The sequence below is a fragment of the Melospiza georgiana genome, chromosome 3 (assembly GCF_028018845.1).
Source record: "Melospiza georgiana isolate bMelGeo1 chromosome 3, bMelGeo1.pri, whole genome shotgun sequence".
Classification (NCBI taxonomy): domain Eukaryota; kingdom Metazoa; phylum Chordata; class Aves; order Passeriformes; family Passerellidae; genus Melospiza; species Melospiza georgiana.
The window spans coordinates 5,494,348-5,518,896 of NC_080432.1; the positions used below are offsets into that span (position 1 = coordinate 5,494,348).

The window sequence follows — 24,549 nt, forward strand, 5'->3', positions numbered from 1 at the left end:
GTTTCTGGCTCATGCTGCTTTTGCAAATGTGGAAATAAGGAAAAAAAAATTAAGTTATCACTTTTTAGCCTTTATATCTCTAACACAATATACTGATTTCACCTGAATTCATCCAAGGGGAAAAATAACAAAACCTTTTCCTCACTCTGAAATTAGTTAAATCGAAGCTGGAAGGAGAATTAATGGAAAGAGACAAAGTTGGTCTTTCTGTGAAAAATGACAATTTTCCCCTGACTATGAGAACCCTAGCAACTTCCTAAAGCTAATTTTTAGTTTGCATTTTGCAATTAAAAAAAAATATTGGAGAAAGACAGGCGATACATTTTTCTAATCCTACTACACGTTCAGGTTTTCAGTGCCAGCAAGCACAGGTCATACTTTCTCTTTCCAACACTGTTACAAGATGACAAGCAGGCCACATTTCTTGCTCCTCATGATGATGACATTGTCATTTGCTGCTTTAAACCTCTCTGAAATACGTGCAATCCCAATGGGGCATAAGAGGCTGCAAACAGGGAGGGAAAAGGGAGAACTCTGCAGTAAGACCCACACCATAGGCTTGCAGTCCCTGCTTAAGAGAAGCAGAAAATATATCATTTAGGAAAAATTCAGGAGCAGTAAACTTTGTTGTTTGTACAGCCCGTGTTTTGCTGGGTGCTGTGGAAAAGCCAACCGTTTTTCAGCAGGGACAGGGCAGGTTTCCTACCAGATTTCCAAATTTTTTTCTTGGTATTATTGGGTGCCAAGCCCTGCTCATCTTTGGACCTCTCAGAATTTATATACATATTTTTCTATCTCAAAATGTATACGGATAGCAGTTAGGGCTGCATTCTATACTGAAGGAAAACTTGCTTAAAGTCTTGTCTGAGATCCCAGAACATTCAGCATCAGATCATGAGACAGAGCTCAAGAGTCTCAGCTCTCAGTCCTCATTTCCTACTGAAAATGCTGGGGGGAAAGTAAAATTCTCTCGTTCTTTTTTTTTTTTTTTTTTTTTTTTTTTTTAATGCAGTCATTTTGTAGCCTTCCTATCAGATCTTTATGCTTTTGTTTGTATCAGGGACTATAAATGCTAAAAAGCAGTGCATGATGCTGAAATATTAAATGCTTCAACTAATTTCAGGACACAAAGAGTCTTCTTTTATCTGGGCGGCAAACCAGTGGGGCAGGGATACAGTAGTTAAACAAACCATGGCAGTCCACAGTCTGAGTAAGAATGTTGCAGTTACAGAACTCATTACCACACGCCTACTTAGCAGACCGAATAACGTGCTAATCTGGAGTTACTATTTGTCATACTTAAGAAAAAGCAAAGAATAGCTGGGCAAACAGTCAACTTCCAACCAAAGCGAAAGTAAAGCACTGCCAAGAGACACTGGAGCTTATCTCGCCCCTATTGAAATGAATGGAAGTTCGGGCAAAACCTGCTCTAGCATTAAGTTTACTTAAGTTCACATATTTTGGCTCGATGCACACTTTCATAAGTGAATAAAAAACTTGAGGAAGGTAGATGTTGGAAACAAGAATATTGGCAATTCTTTCACTATAGTAATAATTGCTGACATTGATGTAGTCGCCCTGGCTAAAAATATCAAATACAATAACAAACCCAGTGAACCCATTCATTTATTCCCGTTTCACAAAGGCTATTTACATACACAGAGAGGCTCAAAATAAATTCTGTATTCATCATATTTTGCAGCACATTCCAGCCCAGCGAACTGGCATCGAAACTATTTATTTAGGGAACATCATCCAGGTTAGAATCTTTCATATCTGATAATTATTTTTCATCTTTAGCACTCAGTACTTACAACAGGAGCATACTGGGCCTGTGTTTTAGAAATGTGATGGTAAACAAACTCAGTGCTCTTTAAAACATTACCTTTTTGTCCAAAAGCAGTCTAATTATGGCTGTATTCATAACACAGTTAAAAGTGAAAAAGCTAAAAGACAATATAAATTGCAGCAAGCACAGCCATACTAATGAAAACTCAATACTATAAAGTGGATCTGGAGGTGTTTGTTAAGATACAACTTGCAGCGCAAGCACATTTTTTCACCAACCTCCTACAATTCTCTAAGATCTTAAAATATGACCCATTTTGCAACCAGTGCTAAAATTCCGAGAAGTTCTGAAATAAAACCCGAGGAAAGCCGAGCAGCAGGGTTGCTCTCCATTCCAGCCAAATCCAAGCCAACGTTCCAGATTATATATATCATAACATGAATGACTTCTTCTGAAAAATCCCATCCAGCTTTTATGTAGGTCCATAAACATTACTGGTACTTTTATTAATTTGTCCATAACCATTTAAATAAAATTCTAGAACTCTGAGCCGTGATCTGTTCCAGACTGTAGCAAGTTCCTGTTAAATGTGTAAATGTTCAGCAGAAAGATATTTTTGCACGGAGACTGAAAATCAGCTGTGCCAGATACCTGAAACTTTGTTAGGGCACTCAGTGGAAAATTTTATTTTGACATTATAAATAACTCTGGACTATTTTAAGTGACCTTAAACTGGTAGCTTCCAATGACTTATTTTAGTTTATCCTAATTAACTTTTTATTTTATTTTAGTAGGAAGAGAGGTGACTGTAAAATTTTTAGTGTGACTAATTAAAACTGGAAAGGTATCTTCTTGTTTGAAATGAAATAAATCACGATTGTCAGGCTTATATAGCATTTGGATATAAAACAACTCTTTGCCTTCTTTCTAGCGCCGTTGGAATGGCTCTATGGGAATGTATTAGAGCCAGCTAAAGGAGGAAGGAAGCCAAAAGAATCTATGGACATAAATATTTTGCCAAAATAAGTATGAAAAAAATTATTTTCTGTATCACAACCGCAGCAACCCAGAGCTTCTGCATATATACTAATCCGTGTAGGTGATGAGTAATTGTGCCTTGGAAACGCTTGTGGCCGCTTTTGGGGAACAGCAGATCCCTGTGGTTGCTGGGAGCAGCAGGGCGAGCTCAGGAGGGGTTTGCAGCGTTACCCACATGGATCGCGTCTTCTCAACAGGACAGAAAACTTCCAGAGCCCTTCCAACCTTGGGCCGGGAAAAGAAAAGGAAAAAAAAAAAAAAAAAAAAAAAAAAAAAAAAAAACCAAACAAAAAAAAAAATCAAAAACCAACGTTTGAGGAAATGAACGAGCGGAGGGCACAGATCCCTGCGAGGCAGTGGGTCGGGGGTGCCGCTCCCTGCGGCCAGCGTGGGAAAGCCGCGGAAGGAGGGAGGCAGGATGGATGCATGGATGCACGGATGGATGAATGGATGGGGGCACGGCTGCGGAGCGGGGCTGGGGGGCCGCGGAGCCGCAGCCGCGGTGCGCGGAGCGAGAGCTCTCCCCTGTGACCGATCGGCGGAGCTTGCGGGCTGTTCTCTGCTCCGGAGCCGAGCGGGGCAGGAGCCGCCGCCGCCGCCGCCGCCTCTGCACGCACCTTCCCCGGGCACAGCCGGGGTTTGCCCCGGACGGAGGGACAAAAATTGGGGGTAGCGGGGCAGGAAGGCGCGGGGGCAGCGGTGCCGCCCGGCAGGAAGAGGCGCGGAGGCTCCGCGGGTGCAGAAACAGCCCCGGAGGTGGCACCGGCCCCGGCAGCCGCACACGGACACCCCGAGCCCGGAACGCGGGACTGCTCCGCCGGGGCTGCTCCGCCGGGGCTGCTCTGCCCGGCTTTGCCGCAGGGTCCGGGGGAACAAACCCGGCTGGGTCGGGGTGCTCGGAACGGCTCCTGGAAGGGCCACGTCCCCGCACCCCCAGCGCAGACAGACACACACAGCGCCCCGAGTCACACACAGGCGGCGAGCAAGGAGCACACACACAGCGCCGACTTTTTACAAGAAGGTGGAAGTAGCAAGTCGGAGTAAAGCCTTAGAAATTAGAGGGCGGGTTGTGATAGGCTGTTATCTGCGCGGGGAGGCGGTGACACTTTCATACCATTGGGTATGTAAATAGTTTTTAATAAGATCTGCCCTTTTTTTCTTTTTTTTTTTTTTTTTTTTAAGGGAGAAAACAAACCAGACTCCCTTTACCTTAATAGTCTGAAGGGGGTTTTATAGCTTTCATTCATTCAAGGAAATGGTTTAGGCTTTTAGACTACCGGAGACTTAGCAAAAAACTCTTTGGCACCAGATTATTCTTACTTTTTTTTTTTTTTTGCAAACAAGATTTTTCATGATTTTTTTTTTTTTAATTTAAACAAGCAATCCCAAAAGTGTTAATGGAAAAAACCCGGAGAGAAGTGGAGATCGGAGACCGTCTCCTGCTCCCCCCCCTTCCCCGTCCCTCTCCCCGTGGGTGAGAGTTTCTCCTCCTGGGGGGGATGCACATTGGTTTATTTATTTTGAAGGCTGAAAAAGTCTGAGGACTGAAGCACCACGTGCTGCTGACTCTCATCAGCATAATGATCGCCTTAGCCAGAGAGTCCTGTATATATAAACCACAAAAACCTAATCATTAGAAATCCCAGCCTCCAAAAACCACATTCAGGACAAAAAAACTGTGGCGTGGGTTTGTTATTTTTTTTTCCGGCTCCTTCATCTTCCCCGACCTCAACTTCTTGGGACCCAAAAGAAGTTTGTAACTTTTGGTTGCTTTTTTTCATAATTATGATTTTTAACCCGATTTTCCAGAAAGAAAAATAACTCGAAGAAAGCGACATTTTAATGATTTTTTTTTTTTTTTTTGCTGCTGTTGTTCATCAAGGGCGGAAAAAAAAAAAAGCAAGATTTTTGTTCGCCTATTCAACTCAACGGACTTGGATCCAGCAGCGACTTCATGTGAAGGACCGGGCTGCACCGAGGCTGCCTTTTCCTAGAATTTGCTTGGTCACATTTTAGAAATCAGCCGAAGGAGGGGTGTTTTATTGTTGTGTTGATTGTTTTTTTTTCCTCAGCTATGATCCCCGCTTCTTTTTCCCTGAGAATCCGAAAGTTCAACTTTTTTTAAGTCCTGATCCTCCGAAAGGAACAAGCTAAAAAGTCTCTTTTAATTATCAGCCCTGTGACTTTCCTCTTCACCCCGACAACCCCAGTAACTTTGTTTCCCCGCCGAAATCGCTTCGGGAGCGCCTTTTTTTTTGGAGAGGGGGAGCCACTTTTCTCAAGCCCCTACCCGAGCTCCCGCTTCCTGAAGCCAAAGGCAATAAGCGGGGGAACCCAGCGGCTCCTCGCCTCTGTCCCGGCGAAGCTTTTTGTTTGCTCCTTTTTTTTTTTTTTTTTTTTTTTTTTTTTTTTTTTTTCTGCGTGTGTGTCCGGAGGAGGAAGATTTCTTCGGAGGAAACCGGGACGTTCCCCTGAACCCCCCCTCTCCTCTCCGCTCCTCTCCGGGGCTGAGTTACGCTACGATTCTGGCGGCCACCAGCAGCAGCAGCCCAGGAAGCTGAACCAGCAGCGAGTTCTACTTCTCCCAAGACAATTTTTGGAAAATCCGAAAAGGAAAAGAAGACGTGGAGGGAGAGGAAGAAATAAGGGAAGAAACTCGAGCACTTGAGGGAAGAAGCGGTGGCTAGAAGGAGGGAAAAGAGCAGAGACTGTGCGAGAAGGAAGGAAGGAAGGAAGGAAGGAAGGAGGAGGAGAAGCGGCAGCGCTTTGCAGCTGGGCAGAAGCCGGGACCATGCAGTTTCCAGCCGGGCTGTGCTGAGAGGGGCAGCCCCGGACCCGCCGCCAGCCTCTGCCTCCTCCTCGCTGCTCCAGGCTGCAGGCGCCCCCAGACCGGCATCACCCCTCGCCCCGTCCATCTTTCTTTAAAAAAAAAAAAAAAAAAACAAAACCCAAACAAAACAAAACAAAAACAGACTGAGTTTTTTTTTTCTTCGTGCGTTTAATCAGCTCCTTTTTTTTTTTCTATTTTTTATCTGATTTGCTTTTTTGCCCCTTTTCCTCGCCCCTCCACTTTTTCATTCACCCCTTTTTTCGCTAGATATATATTTTTTTTTACAACCCCCACCCCCCACTACACTCCTCCTCTACCAGCGATCCCCCTACCGCTCCCTCCCCCCCGCCCCCCAATTCGCTAACTTGTGGCTGTTGTGATGCGTATTCCCGTAGATCCCAGCACCAGCCGGAGGTTCAGCCCCCCCTCCAGCAGCCTGCAGCCCGGCAAGATGAGCGAGGTCAGCCCGGTGGTGGTAGCCCAGCAGCAGCAGCAGCAGCAGCAGCAGCAACAGGACGCGGCGGCCGCCGTGCCCCGGCTGCGCCCCCACGATAACCGCACCATGGTGGAGATCATCGCTGACCACCCCGCCGAGCTGGTCCGTACCGACAGCCCCAACTTCCTCTGCTCCGTGCTGCCCTCGCACTGGCGCTGCAACAAGACCCTCCCGGTGGCGTTCAAGGTGAGACACCCCCCTCCCGCCGCCGCCGCGGCCCGGGATGCTCCCCCCGCGCCCCCTGCCCTTCCTCCCGCTGGTGGGGGCTTCTGTGCCCCCACCCCCCGGCCGCAGTGTCTGCGGTGATCCCCGTCCTGCAGGAGCGTCTGTGCCCCGCGGCCCGCAGGGATTTCTCTCGATGTGTCCCGCAGTTCCATCCCCCTAGCTCCGTCCTTCAGTGCCTTCTGTGCCCCACCGGCCCGCAGGGGTTCCTGTGTCCCCCCTGCTCCCGCGATGTCTCCGGTGGTCCCCGGGCTGCAGTGCCCTCCCTGACGCCCCCAGCCCTGCAATGCCTCCCCTGCACCCCCATCCTGCAACGCCTCCTGTGCTCCCGCGTCCCGGGGGGCTTCTGTGACCCCCAGTCCTGCAATGCCTCCTGTGTTCCCGCCCTCCCCTCCAAGTGTCCAAGTCCTGCAGTGCCTTCTGTATCCTGTCACCGTCCTGCTGTGCCTCCTGTGCCCCCGTCCCGCGGTGTCTCGGAGTGCAGCCCCCGCAGTGCCTCTCGCCCCCCTCTCCCGGTCCTGCAGTGGCCGCCGTGCCCCCGATCCTGCCGCGCTTCTCGTGCCCGCCGTGCTCCAGCTCTGCCCCCTCTGCCACCCTCGCTGCGACCCCGGTGCCCCCCATGCTCTGCCCGCACCCCCGGAGCCATCCCGTTATCCCCATCCCCGCGGGGCACTGCCGGCGTGTTCCCCCCGCAGCCCAGGGGCACCCTGTGTCCCTTTCAGCATCCCCACAGGAGACACCCCCTGCTCCCCAAAGACTCTCTCCATGGGGTTTTTTTGGAGAAATCTGCTTTCCCGCCCTGGGGAAGGAGGGATTCAGCCCTCGGCCGGAGCTCAGTGTGGCACCCCTCCGCCTCGAGAAACCATCCCTGACCCACAGGGGTGGCCCTTCCTCCTCTCCGCTCCCGGGAGTGGGACTGGGGCATTTGGGGCGGCTCTGAAGCGTGCGGGGGGAGTGCGAGGGTCAGGCTGGAGAAGCAGAGTGGGATCCGGGCTTTGCCCCCAAGAGCCCGGACAGAGATGGGGCTGGGAAAGGGGGGCACAGAGCACCTGGAGGGGAGGACACGGGGCCCCTTCACTTCTCCTGGTGGACAACCGAGGAAGTGGCTGCCCAGAGAGGCTCTCCTTGGCAGGGTCGCACATTTCCATAATAAATCCCGCACCGCTCTGCACTGGGGATGCTGCTTTTAATTTTCTGTCTCCATCCCCACGGCGCGCTAATGAGAGGAAACGATTTTAGAAAAAAAAAAACTGTAATAATAACAACAATAATTGCGGGCTTTAAAGCAAGCCCTTTTCCTCCTCTAGCAATATTTCCAAGTGTTCCCCCTGGAGTTTTCCTTCTCGTGGCTTTTGGTAGGGAGGGGGCAATGGCTGGGGTGTCCCCAGGTGCCTTCCTGAGCAGGGCATGGGTCAGAGTGAGGTGGGGTGGCCCTTCGAGGGTCTCAACATACCCACATTTTCCTGTGAAAAATAACACACCTGGAAATCCCTGAAAAGACAGAAAAGTTTGGAAACAGTCTCACGCAGTGCGTTCCAGAACATCGCATTTTTCTTGTGTTTCCCGAGTGCCAGCTGTGTTATCACGGCCGTTTGTTCGGGAAGAAATAGTGAAAGTGGTTAAATGAGCCCCTGGTAGAGTGAGCGGTGATAACGATGGAGGTTTGCTTTGAAGATGTTACGCGGGTGTGCGGGTGAGGATTGGCTAAAGTGCTCCTGTGTGTGGGAACAGCCTGGAGAGGCTGGAATTGCGGGAGGAACCCTTTGCACAGGGCCTGCTTGTGCAGGACACGATGGTCAGACTGAGCAGAAATGGCAGAAAGTGGGGTGTCTTGCTTGGTGTAGCACTCAGATGCTCTCTGCATGTGGATCACAGTGGTTCTGATTCAGAGGGGCTGCGGGGTAAGGAGGAGGAGCTTTCAGAGAATTGTGATTATAATTTAATTGAGCACTAGATTCAGTTGGTGTTATAGTTACTCTTTAAAGCAGAGAGGCAGGAGCTGTTGCATTATCGTGCTCATGTTGCTGTTCTCATTTGAGGTGTCTGAGCCTTCTCCTACCTCACAGCAATTCAAAGGATGCGGTCACATCTCATTAGAATAAGGGAAAGATCTGAACTAAATATTAAAGTATTTAGAATATTATTACAATAAGAATGCTTACATGTGATAAAAAGGTAGACAAAGGATCAGACTGTTCCCCAATCTTTTTGTGTTCATATATATGTATTTATATGTGTCTTACATGTGGGTCTTGTGTGCAGATCTGACCGATTTTCAGATGCATCAGAGGTACACGTTGCCCCTTGTACCTGGCTGCTGTGGGTGCAGCTGGGTTTTCATATGCAATACAAACTTTTTAAAATATGCCAAAATTATATATGCCCTTCTTTACCTGTATATTAATTTGAAACTCACTTGAAATACTTCTGACCATTAAAAAAAATCTATTTTATTTTTCAAATACAACTTCCATGCAGCTGCCCAGTAGTTTTAGACCAAAGGAGCTGCATGTGTCATACAGTGAAACACTTGGTTGTGTTACAACAGAATGGGAATCAGCTCTGAAAGGGAAAAAAGAGACAGATTTGAGCTATAGAAACCTCAGCTAAACAATAACTTGAAAATGAAATAGCTCACAGACAACACACTTTGTGAAGTTTTATTGGCAATAAATAATATGTTGATGATAATGTTTTGAGTGGTGTGTTAAGTGTGTCATAATTCTCTCGCAGCGATCTCGAGCAAAAATGTACGCTGGATATAGCACTGTTTTAATTTTTAAAAACAGATATAAATCATATGCAGGAGAGGAAGTCTGTTATAAACAGTGCTGGGTTTGATTATAATTTTTTGAAATAGTGTTGGCTTACCATTAGGTTTGAATTTTATGTATTAATATTTGCACACACTGGGGAGGGAGTCCCTGTCGTGTGCTCACTAAGGAGGTTGTTAATGCAGACTAGTTCTGTGGGGATGAGTATTTGATGAGTACTTGCTAATACAGCTCTAGCTGTTAGTATTCCAGAATAAAATAAATGGATATTGTTCACCCAGGTCCGCATCATATTCACTTCTTAATCTCAGTAGCCAGCAATACTTTATTTGAGACAAGTCATCAGAATTTGGCCCCTCTGTGGAAGTTTTTACTGCAAGTCATAAAAACCCAGATTGCCATGTTAGAGGTTAGAAGTGACTTCTGTATGATGCTAATAGCAGCAGAGAGTCTTAGTGGACATAAAGGCTGGGGAAAAAATGGGTTGTGGAGTCTAAAACATCTCCCCAGTAGCACCACAGTAGTTCAGGGTCTGTCAGCATTTCCCTCCAAACCCCAATTTTCGGAGTTTATAGCTCAGCTGTTTTAAATAGCTTCAAGCTGAAACCTGCTGTATAAATTTTCAGCCCAGATGTAGATTTGAAACAAAAAGTAGCACGAATCAGTTATTCTGTTTTAAGTTACAGGACACTGAAATGTTTTTAATAGTTTCAGATGCTCTTCTGGCAATGTCTGGGAAAAGCATTCTCAATACAGAAGATTTTACTTTCAGAGGCTGTTTGAATTCAGTGTTTCACGAGAAAGCTTTTGAAGTGGCAGATATCAATATTTGAGAGGAACTAGATAGCATGTACACTAGTGTTGGCCATTTTTTTTTTCAGACAAGCATTTTACTCTGCAGAAACTCTGAGTACCTGCTGTTGTATAGGAGTTTTGCTTTGTGCTTATAACTTCCGTCTTCAGGCTACATACTTTGGCCAGTTCAAATCCCGCTGGACCGAAACTGGGCAAACGGGTTGCCTAACCAGAATTGTCTTATGCAAAAAACACATAGTTATTTTCAACTCATAAGAATTGCTTTAGTTTTGTTTTGGGGATTCATGTACTTTTTTGAGCTCTAGTTGAAAGGAAAAGAGAGAAAAATAAAAGAGCAAAATCTACTTTTAACCATCAAAATGTCTAGGGAGCTTAATATGGAAAATAAAGATTTTGAAATATTAGAGATTTTGAGTGTTAAAGGATAGGTAAGGAATGCACACTGTGGCTACTTCTAGTCTTTAGTTTTTAACACAGTCCTTACTCATTTCACAGTGCATTTACAATCCTCTTTCTAAGAATATGTAATTAATTTTGTATTGATACGTGGCATAAAATTGCCAAATCAGGGTGTATGCTAATAGTCGTTCAGTTTGTACAATTACTTTTGAAAACTCTCAAAATGACGGGTGCTTCTCTAGGTTTCAGACTTGTTTTGTGAATCTTTTTTCTACTCAGCACTTCTACGTACCTGTGCAATAGTCTTAGGCTGTTTTGTGGTAAGAAAGTATCAAAGTAAGAAAAAAAATAAGCCTTTTACTCCTGCTGCGTGGCAGGGGAGCTTCCCATGTTACGGGGCTTTATTTTAGGAGCCAAAGTTTTTATTTTCATCTCTGACTTCAGTTTGTCTTAGCCTTTGGTCCTCTCTGAAGGAGATGAACAGTGATGCTGCATCCAAGGTTTCTCAGTAACGATGCAGCTCTTGATCAGCTGCGATCGCTCGGCGACAGCAGCGGCACGTGCAGCTCTGGGCTGATGGCTAAGCTGACAAATTGAACTGGCACCGAGTGGAAAGGGCAGGAAGGAAAGCTCTGAAAAGCAACAGAGGACAGAGGGGAGCCTTTTAAGGGATTTTGCTCCCTCCTGCCAGGTGTTATAAGCTGTACTTGGGTTTGGGACCGAGAGGGGGCTATGATGGCACTCCCTGTCCATGCTCTGTGGGTACCTGGGGAGAAAGAGGTAAGCTGAGGCTTCAGGCACCTCCCTCCCTCTTCCCAGGCCCCTGGCAGCCTTGTGCTTCCTGCTGCACTCTCAGGTGCTTTGCATTTCTGGAGTTAATGTGATTTTTTGTTGTTGTTGTTTTGTGAGGTATAAAAGGCGTAGGGTGCAACTCCCTGGGATGCTGATGGGCATGACAAGACGGTCCAGAGATAACGCGGTCTGCTGCAGATTGGGAAGGGAGTGGTTTATAAGTAGTCTGAAGCCCCATGCTTCACAGTTTACGCCAGTATCCATTTGTTAATGGTTAGAGTCAGCTCTGTAATCTGTTCACCAGATTATTATTTGTTATTTGATTATTATTTATTATTCCTTACACCTGGCTTTGAAGCTGTTAGACCTAGTTGCTGCCAGACCCAAGGCAGGGAGTTACTGGGACCTCAGATCTTAGCCACGATGGTGGTTCCTTTGTTTTTCTGTTCAGGGACTTTCATAGGACTTGAAAGTAAAATCTTTGTTTGATACATGAAGACCTCACAGTAGTTTGTGGTGAATTTTAGCTTTTAGTTTTGGGTGGTATTAACTGCTGTTTTATGCAAAAATAGAAAAGCAGGTAAATTCTTTTCAAACAGGGTTTAAGCTTCACTTGCTTCTTTCTTTTCAATATTTCTTTTAAATAAAATAAGCTATAGTTTTCAGTAATATGGCCTATTTATATATTATTGTAATTCCTCTTTATTGTTTTAGAGAAACATTGTACAGTTCACTGGACCACATAATGCTCTCCCTACATATCCAGAACTCCTCATTCTTTCCACTGAATTAATATCACCTGCAACCTGCAATTATTAGTTTCAGCCAGGATCATTTATGGAAAAGACATTTCAGGAAGGCTATGTGATAAAATGTAGTATTTATTACAGGAGACAGAATAAATTACTCTGAATAATATAAAAACTCATATCTCACCATGTAAAATGGTAATAACTACAAGGGGGGACACTTTGTAGCTTAAGATATTTTTTCAAGTTCTGGCTCAGCTGTGAAATGTTTCTGAATTTCTTCTTGTTATAAATTTATTTTCAGCATCAGAATTAGCCAGCAGGGGAAGATGAGGTTATTTTATTAATACTTTTGTGGACATTTTTTCCCTGTGTGTATATTTTCTTCCTAGTAACTTAGCATTCCTTTGTAACTTTTTTTTTGCTTTAAGAAGCCACAGAGCACTAACACTGTAGCTATTCCTGATGTTTTCAAATCAGAAGCTGTCTGCTTCATGACATTTATTTAATCAGATGTTGGAGCACTGCACAATCACTGAAGCATGAAAGGGAGACTATCAGGTAGCTGGAACGCAAGGAGAAATGAAATACTTTGATATCTTCTGTTCACCCATCCTGGAATTTGAGGGAGGTATCAGCACTAACCACATGCGACTCTTGCAAGCACTATGAAAATTTACATGCCTGCAAGGAAATACAGCTTTGTTTCATATAGCACATGAGGAGTTTGAATTCCAGCCATAAAGTGCTCCATTGTGGAGCATGTTGGGCGTAGAGCTTTGCCTGCTGGTGCCCCGAGTGCCACTCCTGGGATGGGTGGATGCAGGGATCCCTCTGGCTTGAAGTCTGAGGAGCTCAGGAGTCAGGGTGATGGGTGCAACCAGAACAGAACTGAATCTAGGTAACAAGACTGCTAATACTAATTTCTAGCTTTCCATTTTAAATGCTCTCTTTAAATGCTTTCCCGTGCATTATTCACAGATACAAGCCTTGCCTCGTGTTCTCACACTGCTCCCTGCTTGCTAAGAACAAAGTTGTCCTTCAGCAAACATTAAAGCGTGCACTCAACACGAGGATGTTGCGCATTTCTGAAGAAATGCAACAATGAAGAAGCTCTGAGAAACGGAGACAACACACGATGTCTCTGTGTTTGATGTGGGACTTTGTTCTGTGCACAGCTCCTCACCACAGAGCTTCTTCCCGAGCGCGGCAGCCTGCAGAGCGGGGAGGGGAGCACACACCTCCCAAGTGTGGCTTCACCAGTCGTGATTGTCTCCCTGTTGTTGCAGGTGGTGGCCTTAGGAGAAGTGCCCGATGGGACGGTGGTGACCGTCATGGCTGGAAATGATGAGAACTACTCTGCAGAGCTGCGAAACGCTTCTGCCGTGATGAAGAACCAGGTGGCCAGATTTAATGACTTACGATTTGTGGGCAGAAGTGGAAGAGGTAGGCCGCTGCCTTTTACATGTTGGTAATGATGTGAAAAATGGTGCCAAGATGGCAAACTTCACGATGAAATATTGATTAACCCATAAATCCCTTGTTCATAGAATCACAGAAAAAAATGGTTTGTATAGGACCTTAAAGTTCATCTCATTCCAACCCCTTGCCATAAGCAGAGACACCTTCCACTAGGCCACATTTTTCAAGTTATCAGTCTTTTTTTTTTTGTAGTGATATACACATATTTTATTGTGAAACTTCAGCAGTTGCACAAAGCAAGTCAGGATTCTCTGTAGCTTTTTATCAGACAGGTTTTGAAAAACAATTAAAGGAGTACCTGCTTCCCTGTTTGAATCACACAGGAAGGGTGGAAGGAAAAGGGAATATCTGTGATCCAGGTTATTCAGAGTCAGGGAGTGTATTTTGGGCCATGGCAGTGAGAGGTGGAGAATTCCCTTTAGCAGTAGAGCCACTTCTGAAGTTGTTGTAGAAGACCTGTAATTAGGGGGATTTTGCATATCACATGTTCTATAGGTTGTATTCTTTAGGGACTTAAATCTTTCACAGCTTAGCAGCTGTTGGTAGAAAGATTGCTAGTGGCTTTTCTGCCCTTTAAACCAAACTGTTGATAACCTGTGAAAATCACCCCCACTTTTCTTTTGAGTAAGCTGGTTGACTTTTTATGAATTGCTGGTAAGCTTGGGCATGAACTAAATTCAACCTTCAACCTTTACTTTAAATGACAGGGTAACTTTCAATTCTTTTTCTTTTTTTTTTCTTTTTTTTTTTTTTTTTTTTTTTTTTTTTTTTTACGATGTAGAGTGCTGTCATTGTCTTCCAGCTCTTTAGGAGTTTCCTATAATCTGAAAACTGCACTGCACTTATAGAAAGCTTTTGTGATCATTGCAAATTTGCGAAAATTCCTCTTTAAGGGTTGCACAGCAGCTTTCAAACTTCATGTAGTGATTGAAAGGATAGCTCAAAGGAAGCTGGCACTGCAGTTCTTGTTGCAGGAGTAGTGTTGTATCAGACATTGATCCAACTGACATATTTTTTTCCCTTATGTGTTTGAAGTAATTATTCTTTTTTTTTTTTAAATTAGCCCTGCATGGGGCAAAACAAAGCATAATAATTGTTCTGGGAAATTAGCAATAAGGCAAATTTTACAGTGATATTCTTTAGAAAGCAGTTGCAGTTCATCCTACAGAAGAGCTTTTGTCCAAAAATAATTTAAACATATGACAGAGGCCCAGATAGTCCAAATCAGTCAGCACATTTTTACAAGTGCTTTGTGAAAGTAAGTCCATAAGCATGACTTACAGTGACTATTCTTTATTTTAATTAGCAAGCCAAAAATTCTCTTTATCAATTTAGAACTTAAAAAGAATTAATAATAGATAATAACTTGAAAGAAAGAATAATTTTGCCAACAGTAATACAACATAAATATGGAGTTTATTCCCCCTGTGAATAAGGTGTTGCCTATCTCTTCCATTTGTCTTATTTAAATAATAAGTTTGCTTTATTATTCTGCTGATGGATTAGGTTTGAAAGTTCTCTGGCTCCATCTCTACTGCTTTACAGTAGAAGTTCAGTAGTGTATCAGCCTTTTAGTAATGCTGAAAAAGGACTGAAATGTGATGCACTACCTCTGATCTGAGGATTTCATTTCAAACCTATGATATATACTTTTTATTAAAGCATAGGAAATGAAATAGACGGCCTAAAGCCTCAGTAGATACAGATACAGACACAAACACAGAGCTCCTAAAATTTGGTTCCAGTAGTTTAATTCATATTTTTTATCTAGCAGACTTGGAATAGACTTTTTCTCTGATCAATCTCGGTAGAATCTATGGAAAAGTGATAGTATACTTTTCAAACCCTCAACATATTTATTTAAGAGACTTCAAAGAAAAACAAAGGGTGTGCACTGTTTTACTATATTGGCTTTCTGAGTTTTGGCTAGTTTCCCAAGTAGCAATTTTTATATTTAAAAAAAAAAAAAAAAAAAAAAGAAAAAGTAAAAAAAAAAAAAGGAAGAAAAAAGACAGACTTAACTGCTTGCAGACTTTTCACGCATGGAAGATGAAGAAAGCTTCTTTTGATGAAGTGTAATTATGTCCAAACAGAGCTGACCCCCTCCCCCTATATTTCTTATGATCTTAACGGAAGAAAGTAGGGCTTTTCCTTTGAAGCAGCCGGGACTCGGTGGAGGATCTGAAATGCTGCATTCTCCTGCCAGAGGCAGGATGGAGAAATTGGTCCAGACTTGTCTTCCAGACTTAGAACAGAGAGGGGGAGAGAGAGAGAGAGAGAGAGCAAGAGAGAAGGAGAGAAGGAGAGTTATCATTGATGATGGATTTTTAGAACTCTGCTTAAAACAGAAGGAAAAGAAATCAGTAGTTGCAAACAGAAGTGAGAAAGCTCCTTACATAGACAAATATCAGTAAATACAAGTCCTGAAGTAGAAAAGGAAAAAATAAACTAATAAAGAAGTTATTTTTCGGTGGCAAGAAACTAATCCACACCTGTTCCTGACTTGAGATTTACATCTTTCTAAGCAGCTTGTGCTTTGATCTCTGTATCTCTAAATTTGATTGTGAAGTCTGAATCATCAACTTACCACTTCACCTCCTCTCCCACGTTTTTACTTGCTTCCCATGGCTCAATGGAGAAACTCGATTTTTATACATATTCATTTTGTTTGCCTGACAGAAGCTTCACGTTTCTGTTTGCATAATTTCTCCTAAACACCTTTATTGGATTCATGAGAGTAAGTAACTGGAGTGTTTGATGCAAATGCAGAAGTTGTTTGTATGTGGTTTTCAGGCAGTAGCTCACTTTTACAAGCCCGATCCACAGCGCAGAGAAGAAAGAATTCCTGTCTTCAATAAGCAAAGGATCATAACCTTAATTTTGTTGTGTCCCGATATTTTAATCACATTAGCATCTAACTGAAAAAATATGCAACACGCACATACAAGCTGCTGAGTCTCCTTTCAAGCTCCTTTCTGGGGTTTGCCTTGTGCTTCAGCATATGTCCATCTCATCCTCCTCTGTGTCAGCTCGGCTCACATGTGTGAATAACAAAGAATGCACAGTTTAGACACACTGAAGCAATAGTGCCAGATGACTGCTTGGCTGGGGAATTTAATAAAAGAGAGCTACAATTAGTCTGTAACCTCTGAAAGTGGATAGTTGAAATGACTAAAGGCAATAAAGAAAGGTGATAAAAAGTGCATTAAAGGATTTTTGTAGCTGAGGAGGGATAGCTGTGAAATAGCTGTGGAAGGCATCAGCATCACTGAAACAGGGGACCTTAAAAATTTATTTCATTCTTAATCCTGTAATATGTAAATCATCTCTTGAAAGCTCTGGAGTGCCCTGGCAGGGCCGTGCAGCTCCCCACAATGAAGGGCTCTGTGGTTTATGGAGTGTGAGGGGGCTTCGTCAGTGTTACTTCATCCACACTTGGGTTTGTAAAATACCAGATAGGGGGCAAAACCAATTTCCCTGTCAAATTAGCTGCTTTCCTCTTCAGCTCAGGCTGGCCGGGAGGTGACAATTCAGAAATTCTCACTTTCAAAGTCCAAATGTAGCTCTTTTTATTAAGGAATGCATTTTTTTCTAGCCACTGTATCCTGTTGAGATATATTTAGTGTAGAAAATATTGCAGTGCTTTTCCACAGAATGATTTTGCAGGTTCTTACAAATAGTGTATTTTGTTGAGTTAATTTTTTTTGTCATAATAGAGATTTATAGGGATTCGCTGTTTAAAGAGAACAATAGCATAGAAGGCCAAACTCTTCTCTCAAAGCTGTACAGAAAAGCCCCTTTTAGTGTCTTTGTTACCAGTAATATTCTACTGATCATCTAAGGGTTGCTGTGATCTGAATGTCATCAGCATACAATTTAAAAGTCACAATTTTTGGCATGGTAAGTTGGTGCCAAAGGAAGCCTTAAACCCGAGCCTGGAGAACTATATATATATAAATACATTTATATTTGTGCAGTGGGCTGAATTCCTCTTTGGAGAGGGATAAAAGGCACAGACACTTCTCAGCCCTGGACAAGCAGTGTGGAGGCACTGCAGGGCTGCTGCTGTGTGTGTGAAGGCTGCCCACACCCTGTGCTGACAGGACACACAGTTCACCTCTGGCACAGCTGGTGGGCAGGACTGGACAAAGACTGGACATCCAAAATACACCTAACTCTGCTCCTGTGATGATTTAGGAAATATTCCTTTTTCCAGTGAAAATGGGAAAAGCCACTTTCAGCGATGACAGTGGGACAGAATTCAGCATCCTGAGATTTTTGCATGCTTAAACTGACAGAGGGAAGGTTTAAATTGGATATTAGGAAGAAATAGTGAGGGTGGTGACTCACTGGCACGGGTTGCCCAGAGGAGCTCTGGATTCTCCATTTCTGAAAGTGTTTAAGGCAGGCGTGGATGGCGCTTGGAGCAACCTTGTCTAGTGGAAGGTGTCCCTGTCCATGGCAGGGGGATTGGAACAAGATGATTTTAAGGTCCCTTCCAACCCAAACCATTCTATAATTCTATTTGCCAGGGTCCTGACCTTCCCTCTAGCCAGCATCTCCCAGAGAGCTGGGCACAGCTGGAGCACAGCTTCACCTGGAAAATCATTTTACTCTAAATGACAGTTGTATTTCCTTTAAAAAAATCCATGTCACATTCTAGTTCATGAAAATTATAGCCAGGACAGTTTGAAGTTGCACTCCTGATAATAAATGATGCATGTCTCAGGCAGGTTTGGGGGATATACGACTTGGACCAGAAAGAAAGACCAATCACTAGATTTGACAGACAAAGCTCTGTTCTGTATTATGCCTTATATATAAGCTGTTCTGTATTAGGCCTGAAAAAACTGCATTAAGTTTGTGCTGTTACATAGCATTTAAGATTTGTGCCTTGATTGAATGCCTTCAGAGTTCAGCGAGAGGAAAAGCCCTAGCAGCAAAAATGCACAAATACACCCAGGGAGGAGGGAAAAAAAAAAAAAAAAAAGAGCTTTAAGTGTCTGGTAAAGTAGCAGCTTAAATGAGCATGAAGGCCAAAGATTGCTGACTGTTTTATTGAGTCACTGTTGTACGCCCACCTTTTCCTGTCTTGAAACAGTTTTCAGTTTTGACTATCTGACATGAGTAACCGTTGCATATCTAACAGATTACAACTGTCAGTGAGTCTCCCAAACGGGGGCCAGGCCTGTGAAAATGTGTGCTCAGAAGCAGGCAGCTCCCTTTATTTATTTCTTTTTAACGTTTTCATTCAGCTGAAGGCTGTAGATGGTCTTGTGCAATCTCTGCCTGAATTCAAGCTTTGAAAAATTAAAAAAAAAACCCCAAAACAAAAAAAGAGCCCAACAATGAAGACTGACGATAGCAAAGTACGTGCACACAGACATTGCTCACCCTCACAGGAAAGTTGGGGGCTTTCTTGATATTTCATAGATGGAAAATGTGTAGGGAAAAAAGGCGTGTTCCATAATGATGATATCATCATATTAGCCCTGGCATATGAAGGACAGAGACACTGACTCCCTGTTAAAACATCTCCCAGAAGGAAAATATATTCTTTCCTCATCTTATTGTAGTCAAGTCAAACAAATGAAATGATAAAACTGTGTGAAGTAAATAACATGTGGTCACATTCTGCTCTCTGTCACACAGCTGCGAAACTGGAGTAAATTTTTAAATTATTTGACTTGCTTTGGATTTACACCACTTTCAATGCAGCAAAGAATTTGGCTTGTCCTCAGCAGTGAATCACTTTTGTTCTGTCATTGTATGATGACCCATTATTAAATAAGAAGCATTTAGATTGTCAACACATGGACGTATTCTTGACATAGAGTAAAACTGAAGGGGAGGAAAACTCCTATGGTCAGTTATGTTTTTAATTTTCACGATTGTGGTAACGACAGGGAATAATTTTAAACTGATTCTTTACTGAACATGCATGTGACTGTTTTCATGTTGTAATCACTCATTCCTTGTTGTTTTTTCTCTTTGTAGGGAAGAGCTTTACTTTGACAATAACTGTCCTGACAAATCCCCCGCAAGTCGCTACATACCACAGAGCTATAAAGGTTACAGTGGATGGGCCAAGAGAGCCAAGAAGTGAGTATTATATCCTTCTTTTTGCTCTTATGCCTGCTTAATTTTGCTTAATAGAGACCTGTAAATGAAATATGTATATCTTTGTCAAACACTGATTTTTGCTCAGTAAAATATATGAGTGCATAGTTAATTTGGAGTCTATTGGACCACACACATACTTGCATTAAACACTCACTTAAGTGCTTGGTTGAATTTGGGCAATCCCAAACCTGATTCTCATTCACATCAAGGTCTTGATACATTATCTGCCAGTGTAAATGAGAACTAAACCCAGTGTATTTATATATAATCTGATTTAGACACAGTAGATACAATCCTGCAACGTGCTGCATTTCCTGAACTCCTGTGAGCTTCCAGCTGAAGACATTTAGAACAAAACAGGAGCCTGATCTTTCAGGATCAGTCCTAGCATAGAGAGGAAATATATAATATAGTGCCTTTTTGTTTGCCCTTAAATTCTCTTGCCATCAGATAATTAATGCACCTGGTTAATCTCATCATACCTGAAGTTGGTTTTCAGCTATGGACTCATCATAGACCCCCAGGGCCAAAGAAAGATAAAAAAACCCAGTATATCAACAGCATAGTCTTTGTTTCTTATTTGTGTACAGAAAATATATTTTTTTAAAACATAGTCCAGCAGATTTTCACCCAGCACATTTATCTCCTAGCCATGCAAGCTCACTAAAAATCTATTTGCCATGATTTATCTATTTTGCAATGGCTGTACTTTTATGACAATTGTTTTTTGTCATGTCCTAGCAGTTTTATGGGTAGCACTTATTTTTAGATACAGTCAAGTCTGTTTAATCCATCAGGATTTATCTGGCTGTCTCTCTGTCTAGCACATTTAGCTGGTAACCAGTCTCACATCATACGGGTATCACTGATGAGCCACTTGTGGAGTTTTTTCTTAATCTAACTAGAAATTACTCTAAATTGATTGGATTAGCCAGGTATAGCATTATTTAAATTACACTTAGAGATTAAGAATTATTTGATGAATACCACATTAAAAGAATCCCTATAATGGAAGCATCTCAAATAATTATTTTGCCTTTGATCTGCACATACAAACACGACCTTCAAGGAGCTTTCATGGTGTTTAGTTTAAAATACCACAAAGACAGAAGTAGAAAGATGTAGACAGAATTCATGCAGTTAAGTGTTTCTCGTGCCAACACACGCTGCAGAGTCACCTCCTCTTACACCGAGGTGGGAACTCAAATGCTCCTGTAAGAACTGTCCAGGCTGGAGAGTTTCACTTTGAAGAATAGCTAAGAAAAAGCAAATAGCTCTGGATACATTTCTTTAGGTACATACTTGTGGTGCTACCTGATCACAGCTGAGGTGCTGTGATGTCACAGCAGGGGGATTTTTGTTCTGTCTTCTCTCTGTGAGTCAGTTCCCATTTTTAATTTTCACTTGCAGCCAGTGCTCCATGTAACTTACTTGGAGGACACTGGGGAAGCTACACTCATGGAGTAAAAAGCAGGGAGTAAGTTATACACCAGTTAGCCATTCCCATCTGGAGGCTATGTATTGATCCATCCATGTTTTGATGCATCTACAAAAGAGGAAATTTCCTGGCAGAGGACACAACCGTGGTGAAAGAGCAGAGAGGTTTGAAAGTGATATGTGGAGAGTAGTGTGGATTACCCTGTGCAGCACAGAAAGGCATCCTCCTGGCATGGGGATGTTTTGGTGATCCATGGATTGAAAGTGAGTCTGTGTTCATAAAATTTAACAAGATCTCCTAGTTCTGCTGGAATTTTTTACTTTTCACCTAAGATGCCTCTGTATGTAGATACCCATTTGCTGGTGTCTTTGAATAGCTGAGCCTAGAAATGCTCAGTAACTGAGTTCTTAGGGCCTGCATGGAGTTATTGTGTCCTTCTTCATCTTTTTCTTTTCTTTCCTTTTTCCCTTTTTTTTTCTTTTTTTTTTTTTTTCAAGAAAGTAGAATTTGAACTTGAATGTCTATTTGTACTTTAGTGTTTTGGTGGAATACTGCAATCTTATCCTTTCAATTAATTCTGAAAGGATTCATATATCTCTGGAATGGTTCATCATTAAACTTGAATTTGTAGGGAAAGAGTAGTTCCAGTGAGCTCTGGAAGTTTCACTGAAATTTTGCTTCCTTCTTAGAGACCCTGCACTTGTGTAGATACATTAGTTTGGTAGCAATCATTCAGTGAATGTACCTGGCATCTATGTGGCATAAGGAATATTAGGTGGTTGGGGGCAATAAGGCATTCAAGGAGCAGCTCTGATAGCAAATGTGTTTGAATTAAAAGTTATGTATCGGCAAATAGTGCCCCTCTCTGCCAGGATCTGTATTTCACTCCAACGTTTCAAGCTAGTTATCCTAGTTTTCCTCTCTCTGGCAGCTCAACCAGAGCTGTCACATCACAAACAACTTTTTTCTTAATATACACATCTGGCGTTGGCAGTTGGAGCAACTTCATAAGAGCACATGATCATCATTCATTACAAGATTAAAAAGTACCCCATGGCATCATTGATGTTTTTAAACTTTGATCTTTTGCAGTTGTGATTCATCTCAGTTATAAAACTTCCCTTTAAAGGAACACAACCAATGACTTATTAGAACCTTCATTCTGAGGAGTGTAAACATAAAATTATGCACATCTTTACAAAATGTCATTTACTTTGTTGCCAGCTTATCATTTTAAGACATGACATCATGCTTTAGATCGTGAATTTGTAAGGCTTGTTTATAGGCAAGGCACTCTGACCTTCTGTTGGCAAGTTGACTCGAGCAATCGAAAGCTGCGAGGTTCCCAGCAGCAGCAGCAGCAAAGCCATGACAGACATCACAGACATTTAGAGCCTGACTTCAGGAGTGCTGAACAGTCGTGGCATGCAGGGACTCCAGTTGGTGTTTTGGATGCTCAGCACTTCAGAAAGTCGGGTTCTTAAATGTAAGTGCCATTTAGTCGTATTAAACATCTGCTTGTAGAAGCTTGCTGCCTTGCCTCTCTGTTATTATTTGAAAATATTTTAATAGAGACAGTGATGTCAGGTTGCTCTGTTAGGAAAACTTGCCCGTTTCTATAGGAGAAAAGGTCTTCTGATGATTTTTTTCTCAGAAAAGATTTATTTCATTTTACCTAACCTCTTCCAGTCTATCCAAATTACTGTCCAGGGACATTTTCTGTGTTGCAGTTTCTATGCTGGATTGAGACAGTGCTTTGCACTCTGAGTGATGCAGTCTAGAGACAGGGTTGTATAAGATCTTTGGGAATCATTAGGAAATCCTGCAGATATTTTTCTCTCCTCATAACCAGGATAAAACCTCTGCCATATGCAGATCTTAGCCAGCAGAGCTGCCTTCCAGCTGGGAGGGCTGAAAGAAGTTTTCCAGAGAAGTTTTCATGAGGTCATAACTGACCGACAGATAGCCAGAGATTACTGTAAAGGAAGTCAGAGGAGAAGAAAAAAAAGAGCAAAGAAACCACCCAAATCTTTACCTAAGGCCCCCTTTAATGCCTTTGCCTTACCTCATTACAACTACAGAAATAATGATTTGCCCTTCCATAGTGGTACCTTTAGAATAGGAGGCACATCCTCCATTCTGGCCACTACTGGGACAAACCCAGTCATGGGGGAATCATGAGGAAGGAGGGAGGAGAAGTCTGTATATTTTTATATTTTCCCTGACTTCCAGAAACTTTAGTTTATCTGTAATGAAAGGTAGGCTCCAAAGTCACCGACCCCAACTTTCTTTATCAGTGTGAGTGGAAAAGCAGCTCTGAGCTTTGAGCTGAAGCGTTTCGGGGCAGAAAAGTGCTGTGCTTCATTCAGCTCCCGAGCGTTTCTCTGCTTGCAAGGTGCACACGTGATGAAAGGTATGAGCAAACATCACATCGCCCTTTTGTCTGTGCAAAAGGCAGCGAGAGAGCCAGCCAGGGGTTCTGCTCAGCCCCCACATTAACTGTTTGGCCGACCCGGCTTATAAAAAGCAGATAAGTGATTGAGATTTTTGAGATTCCTCGACTTAAAACCATAACAGTTTTTAGGAAGTTCTCCCTCTTTGCTTTCAAAGGCGGAGAGGGTGGAGGGATAAGTCTGAGGCGAGTGGAATGTGCTTTGGAGTAGAACAGCTTTAAATCTTTCAGTTTACCTTTCTTTATTTAATTTTTCTCTTTTTTTTTCTTTCCTTTTTTTCCTCTTCTTTTTTCTTTCTTTTTTCTTTTTTTTTTTTTCTTCTTTCTTCTTTTTTTTACTTTTTTTGTTGACTGCCTGTCAGGAGCTGGGCCGGTGGCCAAGCAGGAAATGACACATCGAGAGGCATTTGTGTTGTGCAACATTTTGTGGAACTGATGCAAGGATACATTGTCTGTTTACGCATTCCTCTGCTAACAGCCTGCATGGCAGTAATTTTATTCAGGGACACATGGCATGCTACAGCAAGGAGTTAGAGCCTTACCATCTCTTTATGCAGAATTATCACAGCAGTTAAAACACTCTGTGTGTCCCCCGTTCCGAATAGTCTCTGGCCTGCCTTCAAAAACCACTCTACCAGCCTCCCTTCCTTCCCAAGAATATATTTATTTGACTGTGGGGTTTTTTTTGCACTGTGGTAAACTGGGGCAGTGCAGAGAGAGAGAGAGAGAGAGAGACTTTGCAGAACAAGAGGAAATTTTACAGGCAGGTTCCTCCTTCATGCATCTACCTCAGAGTGAGTGGAGCAGCGCAGCTTTTTCGGGCGATGCGCTGCAGACGCTGAAGGCGTCGGTTTGCATCTGCATGTGGTTTGGCATGGGGAGGTTTTTAATTAAAGTCAATGCTAAATACCCTGAGATGTGATGAGGAGTCTTGGGGTTTCATCCAAACCCAAGTTAGAAAATCCGTGGCTCTCTCTGGTGTCTTTCAGAGTGACAGATCTCTGCTGAGCTTGGCTGGGTAGGTCTGGGTTTATCCCAGTGGCTGTGGGAGCAGAGGAAGGCAGAGTGGGCGGTCCGGGCTTTGAAAGTTGCTCTAAATGACTTTGTAGAGCTTAATGTATGCAATCTAATGCTCCTTTGTAAGAAACA

General features: G+C 43.0%; 1 protein-coding gene across 5 annotated transcripts in view; it reads left to right on the forward strand.

Moving 5' to 3' along the window:
- The window catches only part of RUNX2 (RUNX family transcription factor 2), a 215,397-nt gene that overhangs the window by 52,289 nt on the left and 138,559 nt on the right, over positions 1-24,549 (forward strand). For 2 of the 5 annotated variants that reach the window (XM_058021193.1, XM_058021194.1), the window contains exons 1-3: positions 6,037-6,339; positions 13,195-13,351; positions 19,385-19,489. In XM_058021193.1, the coding sequence (XP_057877176.1) occupies positions 6,037-6,339; positions 13,195-13,351; positions 19,385-19,489 (565 nt within the window). Of the gene's footprint in view, positions 1-6,036; positions 6,340-13,194; positions 13,352-19,384; positions 19,490-24,549 lie in introns of those variants that run through there. The other 3 variants (XM_058021196.1, XM_058021195.1, XM_058021192.1) reach the window with 3 other exon arrangements.